General features: G+C 36.2%; 1 protein-coding gene across 6 annotated transcripts in view; it reads right to left on the bottom strand.

Annotated features, from left to right (window-relative positions):
• LOC108523475 (cyclin-Y-like protein 2) overlaps positions 1-13,458 on the bottom strand; it is a 99,578-nt gene that overhangs the window by 23,486 nt on the left and 62,634 nt on the right. For all 6 annotated transcript variants that reach the window (XR_001883824.1, XM_017864119.1, XM_017864136.1 and 3 more), the window contains 3 exons: positions 7,383-7,457; positions 5,175-5,209; positions 386-486 (listed from right to left, as the gene is read on the bottom strand). Coding sequence is in view for 5 of the 6 variants with exons in the window: in XM_017864119.1 (XP_017719608.1) it covers positions 386-486; positions 5,175-5,209; positions 7,383-7,457 (211 nt within the window). In the remaining variant the exon portion in view is untranslated. The remainder of the gene's footprint in view (positions 1-385; positions 487-5,174; positions 5,210-7,382; positions 7,458-13,458) is intronic.

Below are 13,458 nucleotides of genomic sequence, written 5' to 3'. Positions count from 1 at the left end.
GTACATATTGATTGATTTAGGCCTGTAACTCATAAAAAAACTTTTTTTGGGGGGGAAAACATCCTATAAAGGACACCTATCCTACTCATTGTATTCAACATTGTCATAAGGCAAAAAAGCATCAAATAAATAACTACACTTTTCCAGGGATTGATTATTTGCTAACCAATTTTCCCTTCCAATGTGAAGTCTAAAGTTAAAGGAGAAACTGAAAATTAATATTTTTTTGAAAATTAATATTTAGAATTGGAAATCAATATATAGTTGACAACAGTTTCTTAGACTGATTGCTGAAAAAGATAATCAAATGACTGAAATAACTGAGGATGGCTGGGATGATTTTAGAAAAAGGGGCTGTGTCCCTTGACATCATAGTTGTACTCACGATTTTACCGTGGTTGTAAAATAAGGCTGGCTGACTGTGCTGTCATCTAGGTATATGGTTGAACACGAGCTGTGCTTTTTAGTAAAATGCTTAGTAGGTACCTGAAGGGGAAGGGAAATAGAAGAAAACATCACAGTAAGTTAAACCAATAAAAGTGTGTTTTTTCCCATTGATTAAAATGTCAAATGACAGAGTACTAAGGTACTTCTTATACTTCGTGAACTGAGTGTGGAATCATGTGCACTCCATGGGAAACCCATTGGAGGCTCTTAAATTCAACAGAGGATGTTTGAGAAATGGGTTATAAAAGGCTGCCCTTAATATGGTACCTATCATCAGACCTGGCAAGCGTCTATTGTGAATTCCCCTTTATAAATAATGAGAAATGTCTAAGATTTCAGTGTTTTTAAAGCAATATAAAGCAGCTGAGATTTTCTATTATTTACTTACTACAATAAGCTGTAATACATTAAATAATATTGGCACAAGAGCATTTTGTTGCAATGAATGAAGATTAATGCTACATTACTAAGTTACTAATCCTAAATGTAATCTTCCAGGAGACAGTGGGACAAAATAAGTGTTTTAGATTCAGAAGCTCTGTGTGCCAGGGCTGCTTCATAACCAACAATAGAGAAAGTCATAGCATTCTCAAGTCCTGTTTTCTTACATGGAAGATAAAAAGACTATGACTTTAATATCATCTCACACTCTGAAAACAGATAACAAAGACAACTCTAGGAATTTAACTTTCACTTCATGTTTCAATAAGACTTCCAGGACATCACTCTCATGAATGGATAAACAAATAATACTCTTTCAAAAGATTGATTCATTTTATTCTACAAGTCATTTGACCTGCTCGTACACATTTTCCTGCCACACATTTTCCTGGTGCTCTCTGCCTAGGATTCTTTTTCTTTGTCCCAGCAAGCATGACCCCATTTACCCTCTGAGATTCCTTTGCCAGCAACCACACCACAAAATATTTCCATTTTTGTAAACTAGTCAGTCTAATTCACGACTCGTTACATGATACCAATTCTTAGAGAGTACTCTCCTCATAAGAAAATAGGTCTTTCCAAGGAAGGGAGAGTCCTTTCTTCTCTACCTGGAGATGCTGAGCACAGAATTTTGGACAAGTTTAAAAGTTCAACAGGTGCTTGACAAATTAATTAAATCAGTTCCAATTTGGAAAATAAATCTTACTATATCAAAAACACTAACAGTTTACTATTTATAGGTATTATTTCAGGTAGTCAAAACTAGAAAGGAACAAATTATCTTTATTCAGTCGGCATAAATACCAAGAATGTAAAATTTTGCAAACTTTAACACAAAATGGAAGGTGTTACTTAGTAGTCTTAAGGTTGAATAACGAAGACTAGAAAATCATCATACCTCATAGTTTAGTAAGCCAAAACCAAAACATTACCATCAAAGGTCCAGTATCTGTTGAACTCCTATACTGACTTTTTTTCCGTTGTACCTGTTGCCTTTTATTTTAGCCCATTGAAAATTCTGAAGTTTACTTTTGTCTCTCTCCTTTTTGGGAGGACAAATTTTAGGTATGTTTTTAAAGAATTAACCTTTTTTTTTTTTTGAGACAAGATCTCACTTTGCTGCCCAGGCTGGAGTGCAATGGCACAATCAGAGCTAACAGCAGCCTCAGACTCCTGGGCTCAAGTAATCCTCTGCCTTAGCCTGCTGAGTAGGTAAGACAACAGGCACATGCCACCATGCCTGGCTAATTTTTTTTTTAATGTTTTTGTAGACATGCAGTCTTACTATTTTGATCAGACTAAAAATGAACACATTTTAATTTAATATTTCCAACACTTTGGACATTAATGAAAACAGCTCCATTTATATTGTGAAGTGATGAAACAATGTGGCAGGGTATAAAATTTGGATAGGAATACTAAACAAGGGCCTGCCACAGTGGCTCACACCTATAATCCCAGTACTTTGAGAGGCCAAGGCAGGCAGATCCTCGAGGTCAGGAGTCAGAGACTGCCTGGCTAACATGGTGAAACCCTGTCTCTACTAAAATTTAGCCAGGTATGGTGGTGGGTGCCTGTTACTCAGGAGACTGAGGTGGGAGAATCACTTGAACCTGGGACATGGAGGTTGCAGTGAGGTGAGATTGCACCACTGCACTTCAGCCTGAATGAAAAAGTGAGACCTTGTCTCAGAAATAAAAAGAAAATTTAAAAAGGCCTTGGTAGAAAAGTGTAATAAGTTTATTGTAAATATATATGTTAAATTCTCTGGATTAATATTAATTATACTGAAATTAAATTATAATTTACACTTTAAATATAGGTCATAAATTTGGGTTAAATATAATAGATTGACCATAAATTTATTCCCTCTCCCTCCTGAAATCTCATTAGAATTACTCATAAAAGTTATATGCAGGACCAATAGAGAAGAATGACAGTGATTTTAATAAATGCTGAATTATAAAAAGTAGATAATGGAGTGGTGTCTGGCATGGTAGCACAACTTTGGTGCCTACAAGAAGTGACTGGAACAGAAACAAGCAAGCCAGTTTGTCTTCCAGAATCCAAGGCAGACTTCAACTTAGAGGTAAATGGCACCTTTGAAAGTAGAGTGAAACATAAAATAAAAGCCAGCGAGGTCAGTTGAAAAATCTGTGGTTAGAGCCTGAAGTCCACCTGTCCTTCCATCTTACAAGGAATTTAAATGTGTGTTCTCCGGATATATAAAAGTTGAAATTTCTGGGCTCAGAGATACCATAGCTAAAACCTGAGAGATGGAAAAAACTGTACATCAAGAAGCAGAACTCCACCTCTGCTTCTGGAAAGCAAGTAGCCATGCTTTTATATCCCGGGCAGAAAACTGGGAGATCCTTCTCAGAAGGAACTGAATGGTCCCAGAGTAAAGATCCCCAGATAATACACTGAAGTCCCCCAGATGAAATGCTGGCTTTATTTCCAAAATCTCACAGACTCTCCTTAGTGGACAGAAGTCCTGCTTCCAGTGAAAGTCAAGGACCACCATACAAGAGAGATCAAAACAATAGGAAAAAATAATTCATGGGACCAGTAAAAATTCAGAAGCAAAACTTAAAAAAAAATCCTCAACAAGAGTAACGAGAGAAATATTAAAGTATAAAGTAAAAAATATCCAAGAAGTAGAATGAAAAGACAAACTGGGAAGTAGGAGGGAGTGAGGGGATTAAAAACCAATGTGGATACACGAGTCTAAGCAGCCCAGCATCTGAATAACAAGAATATCAAAAAAATTAATAGAGAAAATAGAGAAGAAAAGAAATTATCTTGAAGAGATGATCTGAAGACTTAGTAGCTCCAGTAAAGGGAAAAATCCCCACACTAAGCTGTATTTTAAAATTTCAGAATCCCAGAGAGAAAGAAGGTCCTAAAAAGCTTCTAGAGATATGTAAAACCCAGTTACAAATAATGTATCATACAATGGTAACAGATTAAAAAACAATACTGTAATGAGAACAGAATTACAAAATACCTTTAGAACTGTAACATTTAGTTTCAACCTAAAATTTTATTCTGTATCAAAGAGGAAGGGTTTTAAGACTGGCTGGGTCTCTAAACATATTCCCACATGCCTTTTCCCAGGAAAATGTGCTCTAGTACAACTAGAGAGGATAACAAGGCAGAAGGAAACACAGAATCTAGGACTCAGGGAATCTCTCAGAGGAGGGCAGTTATGTGAGATCTCAGAAGACTTTCAAGAGATACCCTAGAAAAGTAAGCATGTAGCATATCTAGGAAAGTCACTCTACATTGAACTATGATGACAAAGGGCCAAGGAAAGTTGCCCTAAGAGAAATATAAAACAGATGTATTTGAGCTGATGAATATTTTTGATATGCATGTGACAAATGTTACAACACTTGGGGTAAGAATAACTGTTAGAGAACAGGCAAATGAATATAGTCAGACAATTAATTCTATGCTAAAAATTACAGGATGTGAAAGCAGAGAGACCAGCCCAGGGCTACTTACTCTTATTACTATGATTACTATAATATTATTATAGAACCCTCATTTATGTTCTTGCTGTTGAAATCAACTAAAAAACATGGTTGTGTATGGCTTTTTAATCAAATAAACTAAGATTTAACATAACGTTTTAAAAATAAGCAGTGGTACTGGATGTTTAAATTTATATTACATTAACATCCAGCATTTGGCTGGGTAAACTAAAGTAGGCGAGGAAAAGGATTATCTGGGAGAAGTGCAGAAGTGCTCAGATGTCAGAACCATTTAAATGAATGAAGGATATGTAATGCAGATGCACAGCTGAAACACCATATGACTTAGCAGTAAATAATACTGGCATAAGCAGAATCATGTAAATATTACTGATTTAATAAAAAATGTGCTACAATTGGAAAAAACAGTGGGAAAAAAATAACATCATGGTGTACCCAGAAAGCTGTGCTTTTACCTGCTATACCAGAAAGTCAATAGATAGTGTGGAAAATTAACTTAGCTATTCTAATTTTGTTGTTTGATTTATTTTAAGATTAAATAAAGATCTTTATACCACAACCAGATTCTTAAAATTTAACTTGCATGTCACATCCTTTAAAAGGTGGACACACTAAGCTAAAGACTTTTCTGCATAAATCTGATACTTGGAAAGATAGAAGACATTTACAAAGTCCACAAAGAGAGTTCCATGCTAATAGCACTGGGTCCCCATTTTATTTTTAAGGAATCAAGATAGACATATTTTACTTCAAACTATGAATTTCTTAACTTTGTGAGTATTTACTTACATGGTTTGTGCGGCTGCTTTTTCTCTTTTCTTGAACTAAGAATAAAAAAAGTTAGTTCTGATACAAATATCACAAAATAAAATAGTTGCTAGCATCTGATTATCCCTATGCAAAATGAGACAAAATTCCATTTAAAAATAATTTCCAACTATTTATAATTTAAATTATAGGGCATAATAAATCTCATAAAGTAAAATCTTAAAACTTGGCTTTACTTTTTGTCCTAACAGATATTCTATTACATTCACAACTAGGCATGGTGGCACGCGCCTGTTATTCCAGCTACTTGGGAGGCTGAGGCAGGAGAATTGCTTGAACCAGGAGGCGGAGGTTGCAGTGAATCAAGATTGCACCACTGCACTCCAGCTGTGGGCGACAGAGCAAGACTCCGTCTCAGGGAGGGGGGCGAAATATATATGTATTATATAATTATATATGTATATATTCTACAGTCAAATGAAATAACCCTCATGTAGAAAAAAATGGGCATAACAAATTAAGCCAGATGAGAAATCTAACTAATAAATAAGTTCAACTGTTGCATATATGAGCCACGATTCATTGGTATTTTCTCACTCTGCGTTTACACATGGCTTACTTTAATTACCAGAATCTAAGAGCTAGTGGCTCTAAGAACTAGTTCCTGGCCAGGTACAAATCTGTAGATGCACCAGAATCCCTGTAAGCATCTCAAACCACTTATTGGTCATCTACGAATATGTCACCAACAAAAAAAATGTGTCTTTGCACAACTGGAAAGTAACCTATCTTACATTTAAATTTTAAAATGAGTTTGCAAACTTAATTTGACATAGTATCTGCAGCAAAGGAAGTCATTTTTTTTCTAACAAAGGCCAGAATAATAAAAGCTCCAAGAGGGACTTGGGCCATGCTTTGTTTCCTACACTGCCTCCTCCTTTGATGCTGGAAGGCCTTGAAGGCAAACATTCCTACCACTGAAGACTTGAGGGACATGAAATAGCCTTCACTGCTTCCACACACTCTGTGAGAAGCCCATGGCTCTGGAAGAAACTGATAAATACAATTCTGATATAGTTTAGGTATTTTCCCCCCTCCAGATCTCATATGAGAATGCGACCCTCAATGTTGGAGACATAGCCTCCTGGGAGGTGTTTGGGTAATGGCAGTGGATTCCTTATGAATGGCTTGGTGCCATCCTCACAATAATGAGCAAATTCTCATTCTGGTAATTTACATAAGAGCTAGTTAAGAGTGTGGCACCTTCCCCCTTCCCCTCTCCCTTGCTCCCTCTCTCATGTGAAACCACTTGCTGTCCCTTTGCCTTCCATTATAATTGTAAGCTTGGTGAGGCCCTCAGCAGAAGCAGGTGTTGAAGCTATGCTAGTAAAACCTGCAGAACTAGGAGCCAATTAAACTTTTTAAAAAAATAAATTACCCAGACTCAGGTATGTCTTTATAGCAATGCAAAAATGAACAAACACAAGTCCTGACCAGAAATGACTGACTTAAGGCAGGCAAAATCTACACAAACCATAAAAGCACAATTAGAAACCCATATTTTATTGTGCTGCATTACTTCAAATACTATTATGGAACCCTCATTTATATTCTTGCTGTTGAAATTAACTAAAAAAACTTGGTTGTGTATGGCTTTTAATCAAACTAGAATTTAACATAACATTTTAAAAATAAGCAGTAGTACTGGATGTTTAAATTTATATTACATTAACAGGAGAAGTTTAATAGCTTAAAAGTTTTGAGTAGCATAAACTTGGATGTGATAAACTCATATGGTTAAAGCACTGTATAAGAGGAGGCTGAAATTACAAATTCAATCCCCATTGATGAACAAATGATTTTTTATTTGTTTAAATAAAAACCAAGCTGAAGCCTAAATTAGATCATTCATCATTAAAATGAACTCTTTGGAGCAAGGGAAAAAGGGCAAAAGACAAAAAATTATGAATATAGATAAATCTATGACTACTCTTAAATCACGACAAATGGTATTGCTAAAAGGTAGCAAAATGTGTGAACAGAGAGTTTACATGTTTTCACTCACACAGTAACAACTAAAGTACATTACACATTAAAACAGGACAATTGAATATATGAAAAGTTGAAAATTTAAACCAATGTAAGTTTTTCTAAATACTTTCTGTAAAATACTCATTATGACAGAGAGTTTTCAGTCGTCTTCTTGGTGGAAAAACAATGTCGTCTCACCATCTGTTTGATATTGTCGCAGGAAGATTGTGCTTGCCCTTGGATCATCAGAAGGGTTTGGCTCCAAAGCTCTATCTACAGAGAAAAAAAATGTGATAATTTATGTGAACAGGAAAATGATTTTAAAATAGCTACATATTCATTTTAATCACTTTAAATGGTCCTGAAAAAAGTTTCTAGTAATAAATATGAAGGAAATAAAGGCAAAAATATAATAATTCTACTTGGGAATGCAAAATTATAGTCTCTCTGTATATATATGGAATAAAACTGAGCTATGTCAAGGACTTTCAAAGAGACTAAAACTAAATAATCTAATGCAAAAGAGAAGTCATATGACATGCCCTACTCCTGCTGCTGCAAAACTCTGCTCCTTAGTTCAGCTAAAACCAGGTTCTTGTCACATGACCAAGAAAGATTAGGCTCAAGGACACATTGAAGGATGAGTAGAACAGAATTTATTTGGCAAAAAGGAAAAAAAATAATCTCAGAAAAGCGAGAGGGGATCCTTCCAGCGGGCTCCCAGCTCACAGACTGAATACCAGGCCACCACACACAAGCTGAAAAGGCCAGGCTCCTCCCCACTGCACAAGATGCAAACTTCCCGTGACCCCACCCCATTCTCCCAGTGCATAGGCAGGTCACAGATTCTCCAGGCACCCTGCCCCTCATCTGCCTCCTGCATCTACCACTTCTACTTATCAAATACAAATATAATCACTTGCCTCTCTACTGATATTCGCAGCACATTTTAGGAATAGTCTCAAGCAGTAAGTGATGCTGTGGAAAAATTACTGTCAGAAACTAGTTAAATATATAAAATATGGTAAAATAAAGAGAACTGTTTTTTGGCCAATATCCCTCAGAAAATAACATGGCTAATTCATTTACTTAGCTGTGATTTATTCAGGGGCAATTCATCAAGGTAGATTTAAGTGGACTGCATGAAAAGTTCAATGCTCTAATCTACAAGGACACTTTCATGTCAGAAAATGATTTTTAACTTTTGCCCTAAATTTCCAAAGCTAAAATCTCACTTCTTTCCAACAGCATGATTCATTTGGGACTTCATCAAGAGTACTTTTGAAACAGATCTTACATAGATCTCCTTCTAAAAAACGTTGGCCCTACGTATGTCAAGGTAGGTCTGTTTACAGTCCACCTTGCATCAAAGTGAGATAATCCATTTAAGCAAGACTAAAAATAATATTCTGAATTTTTATTAAACAAACTTTGTCATCACATAATACAAGTTGTAACAAAGGAAAACAATACAAACCTATGACACTTCTCAGCACTGTCCATCTCAACCCACTTATCTTAAGCAATCTTGTAAGAAACTAGGTGAAGAGCCACACAGAGTAATAGTTAAGGCAATATTTTCCAAATCATATATTAATAACTGTTCTACTTTTTTAAAAGGGGTTTAGTGAGCAAATTGCAATCCACTCTATCCCTTGCTTTTACAGAATCAAAGTGCACAGTGATATAGTAAAAACTAATCAGTCTATTAGTGAATACTGTCCAACTCAGCAATTCACAAATTTATCTACCCATGATCCTTTTCTTCCCTCCAACTAAAGTGGTTAGAATCTAGTATAAAAATAATTTGGGAGTTTCTGATTTAGCAGAAATCCGAATCATCCATTTTAATAATACTGCCATCTCACAAGAATATTACATAGCTAAAAAATCTGTTTTTTCTCCATGATTTGAAGTTCATTGGGAGAAAACTATTCTTATGTAAAAAATTTACACAAAAGTCATTTTCAAGCTTTTCCCACATATTTGAAAATCTGATGATATAATGTTAGCTATGTGGAAAAATAAAAATCATTTGTGCACAACATGACAGAAAGAAACTTGTATACCTGTCCCTAACCTAAAGCTTCTGAAAGAGTCCATGACTACTTTCTATCAAAAAAAGCAAATGTATTATCATTTCAGTGTGAAACATAACAAGTAAAGTTTGCAGAATTCATATTATGTTTCAGTACCTGTGTCATAATGTTTAATTTGGAATTTTCCATGGAAGCCCAGGAAAATTATGTACAAGATTCCAAAAGTAGCAGGCTTATGCCCATACACATATACCCCGCACATAAAACCAAGACGTGCTACTGTGTATTTCAATATGAAAATCAAGAAGAAATGAAAACATACAGGAAATAAAATAAGATCACCCAAGTAACAACCCCCATTCCTGGGGTTTTATGCTGGGCATCTGACCAAGGGGTTGGCCAGTCAATCACAGTTCATCTGGGACTTCCCAAGAACTAGAGGAGAAAGGAAGAACTGACTCACAGGACTGGTAGCTGACCAGGACTTGCCAGTGGCTCCACTGCCATCAAGAGAAGGGTATTTTTCAGGAGAGATCAACAGAAAAGAGCATAACTGAGAAGGTTCTGAGGATATCAGTTGATTCCTTGGTCAAGTAGTGCCTCACTGACTCCTGTTAACTCCCTGGCTATACAAGTTAATTTTTCAATAAACATTTTTAACTATTGTGAGGTGGATTTTCTTCAACTGGCAACTGTAAGAGACCTGGTTAGTCAGCACTATTGATAGTATTGATGGTTACACTAAAGGTAGGAATAGGCAAAAGTCTCTTGCTTACTTCTTTAAGAAATGTCTTATCAAGAACAGAAATTTGCAAGAGCCAAGATAATGCCTTGTTTAAAACTCACAACCGTTACTTTTTGTTTTCCTTATGCATGGTAAAAAAATAGCTCTAAGCAGTACACCCTTTATGTTTTGTTTTCTTACAAATGACCTCGACCCCTTTGGAAAATATTGGCTCATCAAGTGTTATTCCTGTACTTTACTTAGCCAATGCCCTATTGTTGGTGATTTAGGCATTTACAAAGTTTTGTTCTTATGAGGAAAACCTTCATGTATAGTATCTTGTACTTTTCTTAGAGATCCTTAGGAAAGATTTTCAAAAGTGGAATGACTAGAACAAAGGTGACATTGTTTTCATGAATCAATATACAGCGCTAAGTTGCTTTCTAAAGAAGATATGGGCATATTAGGGGATTACAAATCACACCAGTTTTAGCTTCTAGTTCAGCTTCGGATACTTAAAAAAAATTCTTACTGATGTGAAGGAGGAACACTATTGAGGCTCTAGCTTGTATTTGTTTATTAGATTATACACTTTGACCATTTTTCCATAGTTAACAATGTTATTTCAACTTTGATGAATTTCATATCATTTGTACATACTGTATGTACTGAATTCACTAGGAATTTGCTAGTGTTAATTTGTATGGGGTTTACAGAAAATATTCATTTTATGTCTATAGCCTACCACAATTTTCTATATAACTTGTAATTTCTGCTGATGGCAAATACCACATATTGCTATTTTATAGAACGGACACTTGAGTCATTAGACAGTAAACTTATACACATACACTGTTATTTCTGCATTCTCCATTAACTCTTTTCCCAATAGCCTAAGAAGACTCTGAGAAATCACACTACTCGTTTTTCATTGTCACAAAAGGTGGCCAACCATTAAATAAAATATTAGACCCCATAAACAGGCACATGAAGAGATTTAGAGACATCCAGAGGATGAAAACACAATAACTACACAACTTATACGTGAATGCCTTCAAAATTATTTTGTAACCTCCTAAAATGTTTGAAACTAGGAAAATATTTTGATCTAATGATTAGGGATTATAACTATCACTGTATTTGAAGACCCAGCATTTTTGTATTATCAATTTAAATTACAATGTAATCTGGCAGCATAATAGAATGATAGGGAAATGTATGACTTAAAAAAGTTATGCTCAGGTCTAAATGTAAACATCCCTCAGAAGAAGGAATCTGTAGACCCACTGACCCTGAATACTGGTTTTTCTCTAAGATTCTATTAATCATAAGATCTATCTCAATTGTAAAGATGTTAAAAATGTAACAAACAATGTATGCAATTTAGAATAAGTAAAATGCATTATTAAAGGCCAAAGGTGTTAAAATTATGCAACTGAAAACTGGCAAGAAATAATTTTTCTTGTCAAAATATTAAAGGGAGAGGGCAGTAATTAAGGAATTGACTGACAGAAGGAGAATATTCAGAGAAAGAGGTTAATTTCAACATATTACTTTCATGTATCCAAATTAAATAAAATACATCAACACTTTCTAGCCAACTGCTGGGCATCTGTTTATGTAAAGACTTACTGCATTTACCGACCTGCTCTATCATCTCTATACTGTACCTGGTATTAGTTTTATGGCCCATAAAAACATTCCAAGACTCTCAATTATGATGCAGTTTGAGATTTTATCTAATGCCAGACTTTTCTCACTTCAGATGCTATCTACCTGATAGCCTTGAGCTGGCCTGCCTGTATCACGTGAGGGCACACGTGGAGCTCCTCTGTGCCCGTCTCAGGCTCATTCATGCCTTGATTCTGCTTTCCCAGGTTGGACAAACCCACCTCCGGCTTCCTAACCACTGCAGTTCCTCCATGTCAGTTCTCAGTCTTGCCATATCTTTTTAACTCCTCGATCTGTTTTAGTGACTGTGACTGAGCTGTGATGTTTCATATTAGGTAGTATACTTTCCCCCTTTATGTATTTCTTTCTTTTATTTTATTTTCAGAGTCTTGCACTGTCACCCACGCTGGAGTGCAGTGGCGCGATCTCGGCTCACTGTAAGCTCCGCCTCCCAGGTTCACCCCATTCTCCTGCTTCAGCCTCCCCAGTAGCTGGGATTAAAGGCACCCACCACTACGCCTGGCTAATTTTTTGTATTTTTAGTAGAGACGGGTGTTAGCCAGGATGGTCTCGATCTCCTGACCTCGTGATCCGCCTGCCTCGGCCTCCCAAAGTGCTGGGATTACAGGCGTGAGCCACTGCACCTGGCCTATATATGTCTTAAGAGCACTTAACTCTACTTCTTACGCATTTAAGAACATTTCTGGGCCTGTAATCCCAACACTTTGGGAAGTCAATGTGGGAGAATTGCTTTACACCAGGAGTTTGAGACCAGCCAGGACAACACAGTGAGACCCTCATCTCTATAAAACATATTTTGAAAATTAGCCAGGCATAGTGGTACACGCTTATAGTCGTAGCTACTTCAGATGCTTTGAGGTGGGAGAATAGATTGAGCCCAGGAGTTCAAGGCTGCAGCAAGCTACGGTCATGCCACTGCACTCCAGCTTGTGTGAGAGCAATAATCTGTCTTTAAAAGAAAAAGAACACTTCTGGTTTATAAGTACCTCCTTTTCATTTCTCACCATTGAATGTTATAGTTTTAACTCTAAAGCCTAATTACTTTAATAAATGTTAAGAAGGTAAAATAAAAAGATTATTCAATTGAATTCATATGAGTCATTCTATCTAGTCTTACGTAGAATTTACACTCTTGGTTTACCAAGTCTTATATATCCAAACCTTGAAAAACCTGATTTGTACTTCTCAGAGGCCTTGTCCTAACATGTAAAACAAGTATAATTCTTATATCAAACAAATTCAAAACTTTATGAGGATCAAATGAAATGTAAGAGCAATCTATATACTAAAAAATGCACAATATATTACAAAGAAAAGCTTTCACGGCCGGGCGCGGTGGCTCAAGCCTGTAATCACAGCACTTTGGGAGGCCGAGATGGGCGGATCACGAGGTCAGGAGATCGAGACCATCCTGGCTAACATGGTGAAACCCCGTCTCTACTAAAAAAATACAAAAAACTAGCCGGGTGAGGTGGCAGGCGCCTGTAGTCCCAGCTACTTGAGAGGCTGAGGCAGGAGAATTGCGTAAACCTGGGAGGTGGAGCTTGCAGTGAGCTGACATCCGGCCACTGCACTCCAGCCTGGGTGGCAGAGCGAGACTCCGTCTCAAAAAAAAAAAAAAAAGAAAAGCTTTCACAAATTAACTCAAAAGCAAAAATGAATGGTTAGCATTCACTGGAAAACCAATGCCAAAATAACATCTTGAGCAAATATGTACTTTGTCTACCCACTGAAGTTAAGGGAAAAACTGTCACACATCATCATCAAGAATCCCTTCCAGTGTTTTTTTTGTTTTTGTTTTTTTTTTTTTTTTTTTTTT

This window comes from Rhinopithecus bieti, unplaced genomic scaffold, assembly GCF_001698545.2.
Source record: "Rhinopithecus bieti isolate Rb0 unplaced genomic scaffold, ASM169854v2 scaffold_3340, whole genome shotgun sequence".
NCBI lineage: Eukaryota > Metazoa > Chordata > Mammalia > Primates > Cercopithecidae > Rhinopithecus > Rhinopithecus bieti.
The sequence above is the reverse complement of the archived record's forward strand: the minus strand, read 5'-3'. Positions and strand labels throughout refer to the sequence as shown.